Source organism: Cryptomeria japonica, chromosome 8, assembly GCF_030272615.1.
Source record: "Cryptomeria japonica chromosome 8, Sugi_1.0, whole genome shotgun sequence".
NCBI lineage: Eukaryota > Viridiplantae > Streptophyta > Pinopsida > Cupressales > Cupressaceae > Cryptomeria > Cryptomeria japonica.
The window spans coordinates 239,085,101-239,099,097 of NC_081412.1; the positions used below are offsets into that span (position 1 = coordinate 239,085,101).

At 37.4% G+C, this 13,997-nt stretch overlaps 1 protein-coding gene across 5 annotated transcripts in view; it reads left to right on the top strand.

The window, feature by feature from the left end:
- LOC131033225 (exonuclease 1) overlaps nucleotides 1–13,997 on the top strand; it is a 200,388-nt gene that overhangs the window by 73,211 nt on the left and 113,180 nt on the right. For 4 of the 5 annotated variants that reach the window (XM_059209863.1, XM_059209864.1, XM_059209865.1 and 1 more), the window contains exons 6-7: nucleotides 9,590–9,764; nucleotides 9,874–9,947. In XM_059209863.1, coding sequence (XP_059065846.1) covers nucleotides 9,590–9,764; nucleotides 9,874–9,947 — 249 coding nt within the window. Of the gene's footprint in view, nucleotides 1–9,589; nucleotides 9,765–9,870; nucleotides 9,948–13,997 lie in introns of all 5 variants that reach the window. The other variant, XM_057964390.2, reaches the window with a different exon arrangement.

A 13,997-nucleotide genomic window follows, 5' to 3' on the forward strand; every position in this document is an offset into this window, starting at 1 on the left:
AATTGGACTTTTTTGGCACTTTCTTATTCTTCATTATATTGGTTTTGACTTTTCATCCATCAATGTCATCAACTATTATGGGTTCCATCTCACTTTCTTGATCAATTAGGGTTGCTATTATAAGATTTGGTAGCATTATTAGTTTCTTGTTTGAAAAGCGAAGAGTCCTAAATAAATTGAGATGATGAGTTGAAAGAAAATACGATAGATTTATCTTGGCCTATAATGTCCCCATTTTAAGCAATTTTGATTTGTGAACAACAATGTTATCCCAATTTTTTGAGATGGGGATGACATGGGGTGGGGGAATGAGTTTCAAGGATGGTTTTTTTGGGGACGACAGGGAATAACAAAGGGGATGACTTTATAAGTAAAGGAAAAATGTAAAATAAATAGTGAAATTTCAAATATTCAGACGATAACATTGATAAAGCATTCATCATATGAATTATAGATCCTTAATACCTAACATTTGTGTTGAATTGAGACTTCACATGAGAGTCGAATAAATTAGCAAATTTAAAAACTTAATTGCTTTCGTAATTCATTGTCAATATGCATGTGATTTGAAAAAAAGTATATAAGTTACAACAAAATACTCTAAGGCTGCATTCACTTTCAACTACAAAAATACAAAAACGAAGAAATTATAATTTTGTTTTCTTTGCATTTAGGGCAAGTTGTGGTGTGGGTGTTGTTGGCACGTGAAGTCAGTTTTCTTTTTCCAACATTGATTAAGCAGCTGAATTTATCCTAGAAACTAGCTAACATGTTGTTAAAAGCAACTCGTCTACAAATAGATAACTTCAATTTGTCAAAAATAGGGTGATCAAATTAATGCACTCAAGAATTTGTTGGTTTAGAATGGTAATATGTAAGCAACCCTTTGTTTCATGGAATCTGTAAACCTAGAATTTGCGTTAGAATCACAATTGCAACAAATTAGGGTCAGGGTTACATTTTACCAAGTAAATATTTCTTTAAGTAATGTGATCTTGGATTTGAATCCTGCAATTATAACATTAGCAACATATATATATATATTATCATTAGGGTTAGACAAGATCACATCATATTCATATACTATCAATAATATTATACAAGCATATTAGGGTTTGGAGGAAGAGACATGGTGGGTCCACCCGAAGTCATTTCTACACTAAGCACAAGAGCGGATTGAACACCATAGCCCTCTTGGCCTTGGTGGGCAGTCAATAAGGACATCCACCAAGGTGGTCTACTAAGTGGGTTGCTTTTACTTGCTTTCCCCATCAATGTCTCATCTCGTGAAAGACTAGTGGCATCTTGTGCAGTCGGGTGGAGGTCGTAAGTGGGTTCCTTGGCTCTTCTACGTGAATGCCCTTTGTTCCTAGGAGCCATTATGGTCAACTCTAGGATGGTACTTACTTAGCCCTCTTAAACTCCTTTTGCTTACACCCTAGGCCCTTCCTACAAGACCATAATCAATAACCTCTTATATTCTGAATGTAAGAAGGATAGTGCTGAGCAAGGCAAATCTGATATAGTATTAATCTGTCGTATTATGTGTGATCTGGGAATTAATTCACTTTGGTTTATATACTGTTCAACCTCTATGAGTCAACCTTGGGCTGAAGTGCTTTAATACTAAATGCTTCGATCGTTCTTGGCAAATGCATTTATTTATTGTGTTTGGAATCTGATTCTGCTTGAGAGATTCAATGATGATCCTCTTCCATTAATTGCTTATTCTTTTAATACCTTCATATCTGTTGTGATGTATTCACACATCGCCCCATTGCAAATGGGTTCCCCCACTTTTTTCTTTGCTTTCTAGGATAGTGTTAGAGTCCTTTGCTATTAGCCTTTGCATTGAAGGGGTGTAGTTTCTTAAGTAGCCAGAGGGTTCATTCAAGTCAAGTTTGTCTCCTTAGGTTTTAATGAAGACAGTCAGTTATCAAGGCTTTTGGAATAGACGACTCATCTTCTGCTTATAGGGCTATGATTGGAATGAATGACTAACGTAGGTCAAGTTGAACATGGAAGTTGGATGGAGGAGCCCTTTATATCAAGCCTAGTCAACATTGCAGTGTTTCCTTCACCATCCGGATGATTTGAGCGTACTTCAATGAGAGGCGAGATCCGGGAGTAAAATTTGACCAAGTATGCTAAAATTTCCATTGCTCCTTCCTAGGAGCGAATTTTACTTCCATTGCTCGTCTTCTGCTTATAGGGCTATGATTGGAATGAATGACTAACATAGGTCAAGTTGAACATGGAAGTTGGATGGAGGAGCCCTTTATATCAAGCCTAGTAAACATTGCAGTGTTTCCTTCATCATTCAGATGATTTGAGCGTACTTCAATGAGAGGTGAGATCCGAGAGTAAAATTTGATTAAGTATGCTAAAATTTCCATTGCTCTTTCCCAGGAGCGAATTTTACTTCCATTGCTCCTCTTTAGGAGCGAAATCCCTCTCTAGCCCTTCAAATCACCTAAAATTGCCCCTAGCTATCATGAGATATCTTGGCTTGAGTAAAGGATTCGATCTTTGATCAATGGCCTTGAATTAGGTTAAGTATGGGGATGACTTCCTTTGCTCCCTAGTTGGAGCGAAATGGACTTCCTTTGCTCCTTCTTAGGAGCGAAATCCTCTTCCATTGCCCATACATTGGAGCAACTTGATCTTCTTGAGCATATTAGAGGATGATGAGCTAGTTTAGTGCCTTCACAATCACTTTAATCACTCAAATTCATCAAGTGCATCAAGATTCTGACTAAGGAATGGAGCGAAGATGACAAATTAAGATCACTTCCATTGCTCCTTCACAGGAGCGAAAAACACTTCCATTGGTCTCCTTTGAGAGCGAATTTCCCTTCCATTGCCTTGGTTGAGAGCAAAATCACATTCAAGGTAGGTATTGAGGTCTTATGATGTATGAAAGCTAAACCCTAGGGTGCAAGTTAGTTAGACCGAGCTAGAAGGTGAGTCTGAGAGGTCATTTCCATTGCCCAACTCTCTGAGCAAAATTTACTTCCATTGCTCATTTATGAGAGCAAATTCACCTCTAAGGCCTCACCTGAGCATGGTTTGATGCATTTTTGTTGAGAGAATGAATGTAAGTGAGCGAAAATGAGTTAAGTGGCAAAATCGAGACTTCCTTTGCTCCTCTTTTGGAGCGTTTTTCACTTCCATTGCTCCCCTTTGGGAGTGAAATTTGCTTCCTTTGCTCTTGGTTGAGAGTGAATTTGCCTCTAGACCTCACATTGAGCATAATTTGACACACTTGAGCTGATAGAACGAAGGAAAGTCAGTGAGAAAGCGTTAAGCTTCAAATTGGAGGTCATTTCCATTGCTCCTTAGTGGGAGCGAATTTCACTTCCATTGCCCTTAGATAGGAGCAAAATTCTCTATAAGGCTTTCCTTAAGGCCAATTTGACACATCTACACACTAGGAAGGCAAAATGACAAGGTTTAATTTGATGCAAAGGCAAGGAATTGATAAAACCTAGCTAAGAGGTGAGTTTGAGGCCTACTTCCTTTGCTCTCTGATTGGAGTGAAAATCCCTTCCATTGCTCCTTGTTGGGAGCAAATTTGTGTTCCTTTGCCTAAGGTTAGGAGCAAAATTGCTTATAGAGTCTTTCTCTAAGCTGATTTGATGCCTCCACTTGCATACATTACAAATTACTCAAACTTGAGTTGATGAAAGGCAAAATATGAACAAGTGCGAGAGAATTTCCATTGCTCCTCTCTAGGACCAAAATATCCTTCCATTGCTCCTCATTAGGAGCAAATTTCACTTCTATTGCCTCTATCATGGAGCAAAATCATCTCTAAGACGCTTGGTGGGAGTAATTTGACAACGCTTGCATATGAAAAGATGAATTGATGAATGGAGAGAAAGAATTTGGCTAAGTATCATAAAATTTCCATTGCTCCTCATTAGGAGCGAATTCTTGTTCCATTGCTCCACTGTAGGAGCGAAAAGTCCTTCGTTTGCCCCCTTTTGGGAGCGAATTCCCTCTTTTGGCCTTTGTAAGCCAATCCAAACACATTTGGTGCCAAAAACAATATTTCTAATAAGTGGTGAGTCGGCCTTCTTTAGGGAGAAAATTCAATTTTATTTGCTCAAGATCAAGTCGGCCTCACCCTAAAAGGAAACATCTCCACATTAAGACATCTATATAAGGAGACTTGAAGCAATCATTTAGTCACCAATTCGAAGCAATCCTTTCTCCTAGAGCGAACTTGATCAGCAGATCAGCAGTCCTGATCAACTTCACTAGCGAATTTGATCAGCAAGGCAAGGAATCCAATCAATATCAACAGCAAATCTGATTCAGGAAGCATATCATCAGCGAATTTGATTACATCAACAGCGAATTCAGTCAGCATCAACATCAAATCTGATCCACAAGCAGCAGCTCCAATCAGTAGTGACAGCAAAATTCACAAAGGAATAAGCGAATTCATCAAGGAGACAACAAGTTTGCTCAAAAGGAGCGACCTCCCTATAGAAACACATTTTACACCTGCAACACATAAAAGGGGGGATCATGTCAAATTAAGAGAGTATAAAGGTTATAGGTCATGTGTGTTTGATGCTCATTTGTTTGTTTTGCAGGAGGTGAAGAAAGAAATCAAAAGGACCAGGTTGGAGGAAGATTGGAACAAGTGTCCTAAGTAGGAAATTTCAACACCAAGGTCAAGATACAAGGAAGATGTCTTCAAGAGGAAAACTTCATCAGCAAATACAAGGACATCAAGGAATGGGACTACACAAGAAGCATTCACTCATACAAGGACACGATCCATAACACCAACAGCATGAAGGGAATCACAAAGAAAGAGTCTCAAAAGAGTGAAAGAAGTGGCTATGACATCAAGGGTTCATTCCAAGGCAGTCTCAAGATCCAAAACTAAGAGGAAGTCAACATCTACACCTTGCACCTCCATGATTGAGATATTCAAGAGGATAGTTTCAGAGGAGTTAATCAAAGCTAGAAGATCATCATCATCATTGCTGAAGCTTGATAATGTTGAGTATCAAGAGATATTGCTCAACATTCCTTCATGATGATGAATCAAGTCTACAAGTGCAAGTTGAAGTGTCATCCTAGTCACTACTCCACCAATCAAGGAGTTCCACATCAACACCTCTTGATTCACTGAACCAAGCTCACCCATGGGGGCGCAAACTTCAATGTACCTACCCCCACTATCTATTGGTTGAGTATTGTAAAGAGGACATGTGTCCAAGCACTGTAATTATTTCATTGGCCAGAATAAAGTTTGTTGTAACAAACCCTAATTAGCGTTTCATTGTAAAATCTTGGCCATTGATCTCAAATAAATCCGGGCCATTCATTGTAAAATGAGCTCTCTATATAAAGCTCAAGCTCTTCATTTGTAAGGGTTAATAGAATAGAACAGAGGGATATAAAATAGTGAATAGTGAATAGAGTAGCAGCAAATTGATAGTAGCTAGAGTAGAGTAAGAAGAGAAGGCAAAAATTGTTGCCAAAGTTGTAAATAAACTTCCTTTTCATTGAAGTTATGGTGGAATGTGTTGTTTCTTTACAAAGTGCATGGTTTCTTGTTGGATCTTCATGCTAGATAATGATAATTAGATGGATGAAAAAAGTTGTGAATGATTAATGATGAATTTCGTTTGTCCACACCACTAGCCTCTTGCTGATTGTAAGGGTGCCTTGCATGGTCAACCGGAATTATATGATCTTATCTTCAATTGCTACTTGCTTCATGGATATGCATCATCTTGATGGTGTTTATGCCGTTGGTAGTAGTTTGAGCATCATTTTGCTCTCCTTAGAAGATCGCACTAACTTTGTGGAGTTGTTCTTTGATGGCAAAGTAGAGCTTAGTTGAATTGCACTCAATCATTCATTGTCTCTTGCATTCTTAGGATTAGATTAGACTCTCGAGCAAGTAGATAGAATCTAAGTTCCAACAATTTAAGCATTCATGTATAATGTAAGACCCCTTGTGATTCCAGCATAATCACATCACACCATTGAGCTTATCCACACGTTGTGACCCGACATTCAAGAACCTTGGAGTTATCTCAAGTGATCCTTATGCGAATCTTCAGCATTTGAGCAACTTTGTTCAAGAGAGGATAAAATACTTTTGGGTATTTTATTCTGTGTTTGCATGTGCATAAAAAACACATCAACAATACTTACTTAGCCCTCTTAAACTCGTTTTGTTTACACCCCAGGCCCTTCCTACAAGACCATAATCAATAACCTCTTATATTCTGAACGTAAGAAGGATAGTGCTGAGGAAGGCAGATCTGATATATTATTAATCTGTCGTATGATGTGTGATCTGAAAATTAGTTCACTTTGGTTTATATACTGTTCAACCTTTATGAGTCAACCTTGGGTTGAAGTGCTTTAATACTGAATGCTTCGATCGTCCTTGGCAAATGTATTTATTTACTGTGTTTGGAATCTGATTCTGCTTGAGAGATTCGATGATGATCCTCTTCCATTAATTGCTTATTCTTTTAATACCTTCATATCTCATTGAGGAGATACATCTCTTTGGAAAGAAATATCCATTCAAACATGTCATGTCTCCTCATTGCTTTTTTATTATTCAAATCAGATCTGCACTTCTGATTATTCTTTACAGAGCTTATTTTCTATTCCCCAAGTTGATCTCCCTTGGATGTATTCCTCAAATGAAATCTTCTCCCCTTTATATCTTCCCATTTGAGGGAGAGTCACACCTCTTCATCATATCTGCCCTTTGCAAGGGTCACAACCTTTAATAATTATCACTTTTTGAAAGAGTTACAACTCTTCATCGTTTCTGCCCATTAATCCCTCCTTGTTTCACATGCTCCCTCCTTTCTTCTTGCTCCCCCATCCTCCTTTCAAATGAGGTTGTCTTCTACCTTTTATATGTCATGTTTGAGGGGGTCACAACTTTTCATTTCATGCATTTTGACCATTCAATAAACTTAATTAAATTCTAATTATATTTTAATTTTATTATTATTATTATTTTTAATTAAATCCTATTCAAAGAGGGGATATTACAGACTCTGTTTCAAACTCTTTATCCCAGTCCCCCATTCATGTAGTCCATACATATTTATTAATGGTTATTATAGTAGAAACTTTTTAATCTGTCCATAAAAATGACCATTAGTTTACAGAGCCTGTAGGTTTGTTGGAGTTCATATGTTGGTATAGGGTAGAGTAATTTTTAGCTCTCCTCTTTGATTTTTTATAGGAAAGCTTTCCTTGACCCCCTAGTTCAGTCTTTATGTGCAATGTACTCATTTAAAGATCAGTCACAAATTTTAATATATGTGCGATTTAGTACTAACATTAGCCTATGTCCAAAATGATTTCTTAATGGTGGATTTGGCATGCAATGGAACATCTCTAGCTTTTCATTGCAAGGCTCAGTATATTTCAAAGTGATGGTCTTATTTTGTTAAAATTTTGTTTAGTAATGACTAATGAGTTAATGAGTTGACTATTTTTATTTGTATTTCCATCGTTTTTTTGTGTTAATTCTAGATATTTAAATATGATGATCTTAACTGGCCGAGTTCTGAGTGGGTCCCTAAGTCCAGGCTATGTTACCTGTCCAGCCCCTGTAGAGCCCGAGTCTCGATCTGGTGTGACCTGAGTTCAGGGTCTGGATCCGGTTTGTTGTGGGTTCCAGCAGGGTCCTTGAAAATCATTGTGGGTTTGTTTGGTATGAACCCATCACGAATTTCTGGAATGTTTTCTCTGCCACTGCAACGAATCTGCGTTTTCCTTATGTAAATCGTTATAAAACTCTGCAGGAAGACAAAACAAAACAGTCTATATTTTTAATTCTACTGTATATAGCCATGCATCTGTTAAAACAACATATTTATTAAAAACCCCTGTAAATACACCCCTTGATTTTTTTGATTGGCAAATGAACATAACAACATGAACACATATTTGATAGTTTGCTGCTGTTATAAGTCTGACGTGTCTTTTAAACATGCAAATTGATTCTAACACCAATTTCTTCATGATTACATACTAAAATATACAATTCATTATATAACATTGATGGATTCATAATCTTGAACATGGAAGTACCCCAAAATAGGAGCCCATGGTGAATCATAAAGGTCTGAAACAACAAACTGATTGTGAGCAGGTCTGTAACATGGTCTAACACAAGGAACTTCAATGCAACCTCAATAGGAAAAAGGAGACTAAGGAAAAATAATGCTTGAGGAGTTTAAAGCTCACAACAATTAAAATACTCTGCTCACCTTGGCCATGGTGCGCACCCACCCTGGCCAAGGTGCACACCCACCTTGGCCAGGGTGGGTGCGCACCTTGGCTAAGGACTTCAAACTACTTATCACAATCCCTCAAATATAAAATTTGGCACAAAGCTCCTTCATATTTACATTCAGCTAAAGCACAACATCCAACCAACAACTTTCAGCACATAGAGGATCTCTGTATGAAATTGCTCCAAGTCTCCAGCATTCAGCACAAGCATAGATTCTGAAGTAAATCTACCAGCAAACCTTTCCTACAAAAATTGTGACTTTGAATAAATTACAAAGAATTAACCAGGGAGGATCTTTCACCACTGTGGCCAATCCTCTCCAATAGTTTTTCTGTTCTCTAGAAGTCTGAGACGAATCAAGTTGAATCCCACATAACCACAAGGGTTTCACCAGAGAGAAAGAAATAATCTGCATATTCGAAATGAGCTCTCAAAACCTCCTTATATACTTTTCCTGCCAAATTTTCTTAGAAGTAGCAGTTTGTGATGCCCCTTTTCAGAATGAAAAGAATTGATAATATTTTAAGTTGGGACCAATTACTTTATTCTCAAATGGACAACTTAAGTATTATTATAAGGTCAATGTAATATTTAAATAATGTTCGTAAAGAGCTATTACAGTAGACTTATATAAAGGTTTACTTTTGATGATCTCCGAGTCCTGGAAATGGGCTATATAAAATGTACTCTTTACTGCCACAGCTTTTGTTGTATGGTTTGTTGTTGTGGACTATTGCCAACATTACTGTATATTTTGTTTGTGCTGCTATCATGGATTTTATTTTGACATTGTTTAAACAATCCAATTCTGTCCATGTAATTTGGGAACTGTATCTTAAGGTCTTTATTCCTTTTTTTTTCCTTGATGCAAATTACCTAACTCTAGGGGCTTCTGGGACATATTCTATTGTTTCTTAGCAATGATCAGGAAATGGAGTATTTTGATTATTGAGCAGTTATTATTAGCACATTTTAACAATCAAAGAATAGTTTGTCAGAACTTCAGTCTCTCTATATTTTGCAGGTCTTTTATCTAGCAATAATCTTTTGGTTAGGTAACTCAAGTTGCACTTCACTATCTAATTTAACTGTATCCTTTCATTCATACATTTCAAAGGATTCTGTTTTTCACGGTGATTTTAATAGAAACTCCAAGAAGAAAATATTATTTTTTAACCACTCTTTGCTAACTGTCACTAAAATTGGAATGTGGAGTAAATTTTAGTATCTATATATTCACAAAGAGTGGCATAATTAAATATAAGGTTTTATGTTTCTCTTCAGATCATCAAGCATCTTAGATACAGTGGTATATCAGTTCCACCACTATATGAAGAAACATTCAGAAAAGCAATGCTGACTTTTCGTCATCAGCGTGTCTATGATCCTGTTATTGAGAACATTGTTCACCTTATGGAGCTACCGAGCAATGTTGACTGTGACCTGGATTTCATTGGTCCATATCCTTTAGATACGTTCGATTTATCTTTGTATTACAAGTCTAATAGGTATATTGGTGATATTATTTTTGTATATATCCAAATACTTTGGTTCCTTTACTGTAGAAACACCAATGCCCCAGGATTTGGCTCGAGCTATTGCTAGAGGTGAAGTTGACCCAATCACCCATGAACGATTTCAGGTGAGCATCTTTTCAATTATGAATGTATAGATGAAGGTTATCTCATTTTTCATGCTAATTTGCTATAATCAACATTGTGTGATTGAAATTTCACATTGCAGTTAACTCTCAAAGAATGTCATTCTTACTGTAATTCAGGATACAATGTCATTCTTGCTTTAATTCAGGACGCTAAGTTTAAGATGATATCAACAAGATATGAAATGCTTCTAAATCAGCATATACATCCTGTAATTCTTGTACATGTGAAATCCTTAGCTTACTGCTGTATTAAGATTCCTGCCTGTAATACTTATTCCTTTTATAGATTGAAGAAATTGGAGCAAATTCTCTGCATATTTATTAATAATAAAGAATAATTCCTTTCATTTGTTTCTGAAATTAGATGCTAATCCCTTGTGGAATGAAATGCTGATCATGCCATTTTTGTAACCTCTTAAATTTTTGTTTTTTGGTATATAAATGAGGGAAGTGGGTCTTTTTCCCTTTATATTATCTTGCAAATATGAAAGAAAAAGTGACAATTTAAAACTTGCACTTTGGTCCCAAAAACCCGATTTTGCTCATAAAGTGCATTTTTGACATTTTAAACTTGCATTTTGTTCTAAAAAACCCGAATTTGGCTTTGTTGAGGAAAAAGTGAAAATTAGAACTTGTCATATGTTCTAAAAAACCCGATTTTCACATACTTATGCAAATTCGAACTTGTTGTTTGGTCCAAAAAACCCGAATTGCAAGAAAATCGTTTTTGTTGAACATTTCAAGGCAAATTTTGTGGAGAATTTGTTGGAGGAGGAAGGCGTTTTGAATTGCTCTCTATTTTCATGCATGATTGGATACCTTTCACGCCACATGGAGGTTGCTTTTGCTGGTTTTTAGCTTTATAACAGCGACCACGTTTATTCAAAAAACCATGTTTTTTACCCTTTGGAATGCCACGAATCTTCAATGGTATGAATCGTTTTGGCTAGGAGTGATAAGGCATTGAGGTTAAGGAGGATTCAAGCATTTTCCATGCCATTTCTCATGTATTTGCTGCCATGTTTTCCCACATAAGGCGTTTTTTGCAAAACATGGCTAGGGTTTGGCATTTTGGAATCTCTCTATTTATTACTTTGTCTTCTCCATTCCAAGATTGTTTGCATTTTTGGAGAAGCATTTTCAGTTTGAAGCAAGATATATTTTCCTTTCTTTCTTGTTTCATTTTATTATTTTCTTTTTTTCTTAGTTTTCCTTCTTAGTTGCATTTTTGGAAATATGTTGTTCTTCCCCCAAAAATCGGTTTTTGTGAGAGAGATCTTCCCCTTGGTATGCAATTTTTGAATTGCATTGTTCTTCCCATATTCCTTCTTTACTTGTATTCGGGATTTTTAATCCCGATTACAAGTTCGCTGGAAATTCTTGTTATTCCCTTACGGTTAAGGAATTTAACCATTTTTGGTTAAATTTCCAAGTTGAAAAGCGTGAAATTCCCCCCCTCCCTTTCAAATTCGGGTTTTAAAAACCGGATTACATGTTGAAAAGTTCCTCTCATTTTCATGAAAATGACATTCCCGGATTTTCCCATTTCTATCCATTCATGTTTCCCATATTCATACTTTTCATTTCCGTCATTTTCCGCAAGTCAAATTCTCATTTTCCATCCATTTTTTCCATTTGCAAATTTACAAGTGTACTTGCATTCGAGTTTTAAAACCCCAATTGCATGTATGTTTTTTCCAACTTTTATACTTGCAAAAATTTCCCCAAGATCCGAAATTGGTCAAAGTTAAGATTTTCCCATTTCTATATATTTCCCCTCTTCCTCTCACAAAATCGTGAAGTTCAAGAATCGAAGTTTTTCCCATTTGAATTTCCATTTGAAGAAGGAAGAATGATATTTGCAGTTGACTATGATATTGGCTTAACTCTTTTAAGTCTTCATCACAGTATTCTAGGTTCACAATCAATGTCAGATTTGCCGGCATCTCCAGTTTCAAAAAAGATGAAGTACAAATATGACAAATATCAGAACGAGGTAGCACCTTCCCAAGTTTCTTCTCCTTTTGATCGCATCAAAGACACGGAAATAGGGCACGTGGATATGTCGGAATTTGTCAAGAGGGTAGAAGATCTACAGGATAATAACTTGCAACGGTTGTTGGACAACCATATCCATCGTGCATCTTCTTTCCTGGTGGCTGCCCTAGAACCTGAGTTTGTTCTCGCCTGCGCCCATCATTTTGACAAAGAGAAAAGAGTCATCAAAAATGATGATGGCGAAGCTATAATCCGTCTTGATGCAGATACGATCGAGAAGGTCTTCAGAATACCTCCTGCACCTGTTTACATGGAAATCTCCAAAGAAAGTGCAGCGAAGTATTACGTGAAGAGGGAAAAAGATTGCAAGCGACATATCAATAGGTGGATCCAAGAGCCACGAGCCTCCTTCTCAAGGTGGGCGAAGTTGTACTGCTGCGATTTCAAATGGGAAATAGGAGACACCATAACCCTTCTCTGCAGGATGATGGGCTTCAAGTATTCTAATATCTTTGAGCCATGGATGTATCAATTCATCATGTTCATAAGGCAGTCTCATCACATTTCATGGGGAGAAGTCATCAACGATGCCTTGTGTGAACAACTTGCAGCAATCCCTACCACCATGACTTTCTTCATGAATTCGTATTTGGTATACTTGGCAGCATCACTTAGACACTTTCCAGGTATTTCTACCAAGGGTGATCGCTCACTTATACCAGTTTGGGAATATTATGACCAGTTGCCGTTGAGACCCAACAGATTGCATTTCAGAAGAGTCCAAGATGCATTCTTCGGATATTTCATGTGTCAGTTTGACAGAACTCTGAAGAGCAAAAGAGTATCAGATGAGGCATGGGAAAGGGTGTGCGAATATGGATGTTTGTTTCTACAGTTTCCCACCTTCACCTATATGAGAATTGGATGCTATGGTGGTCAGCCATATATGCTTCCTAGATATTCGACTGACAAGATCATTCTTATGGAGTTGGGAAGATAGATCATGGCTGTCCACACTTTTCAGTGTGCTAGACACAAGGTTGGAATGGGGATCTCTACCACAAATCCATTGAAAATTGGCCGGTATTCCCTTGTCAAATCTGTGAAAGCTAAGGCCATGGAGACTGAATTGCAGGAAATCAAGCTCAAAAAGTTTAAACCTAGAGCTGATTTTGATTACAAGGGTATGAAGGAGAAGATCAAGAAATCCTTTGTGCATGTGCATCACATTGAGGACATCTGGGTAGATGTCCGCACAGAAGCCGAAGTTCTGAAGATGGATTACTGCAGATTCACTTTTGAGCAAATTGTTGATTTGAACTTGGTGGATATTCCACAAGGGATGATTGATTATGGGCACATACTTGATCCTGAATACATTTCTCAGAGGGTTGAGGAAGCTCCACTTCCTTTGATCCAATGGTCACACAAAGAGTGCATATCCATCCTTGAGAGATTTAAGCCTATCTTGGCTAACACTAACGCATGGTTGAAAAATAATGTTGTTAGACTTATAAAAATCAAGGTTGGAAAAGAAGATGATTCTATGGGGCCTCTTGGACGTAAGTCTGAGATTCAGATTGACAACAAGGAAGGTGCATCGTCTTCGGGCACAAGGATCAAGTTGTGAGTAAGTCGGGCAGTAGTGCTTCCTCCTGAGGAGACGACAGTTCGTGGGAAGGAAAAATCACGATTTCATGTTCAGGTGATCGATCTGGATAATCCAGAAGAAGGGCAGCAATCTGATGATGCTCATAAGTCTCCCGTTTTAGACTCGCCTCATGAGATCATTCCTCCAGTTTCCATTGAGACGCCTCTTTCTCCTCCTGATTTGCTTGTGGATGAATCTCCTCAGAATGCTATTCCCATTTCAGCATATGAGCCATCTCTTGATCATCAACAAGAGATTGTGTTGGAAATTTCTAAGGATATTCCTACTTGCATCCAGTTATCAGAAATCGATACTTCCACTTCTGATTTTGAAGAGTTTATGAGACAATCTTCATGCCCGTTGGTAACTGAGAAAAACTT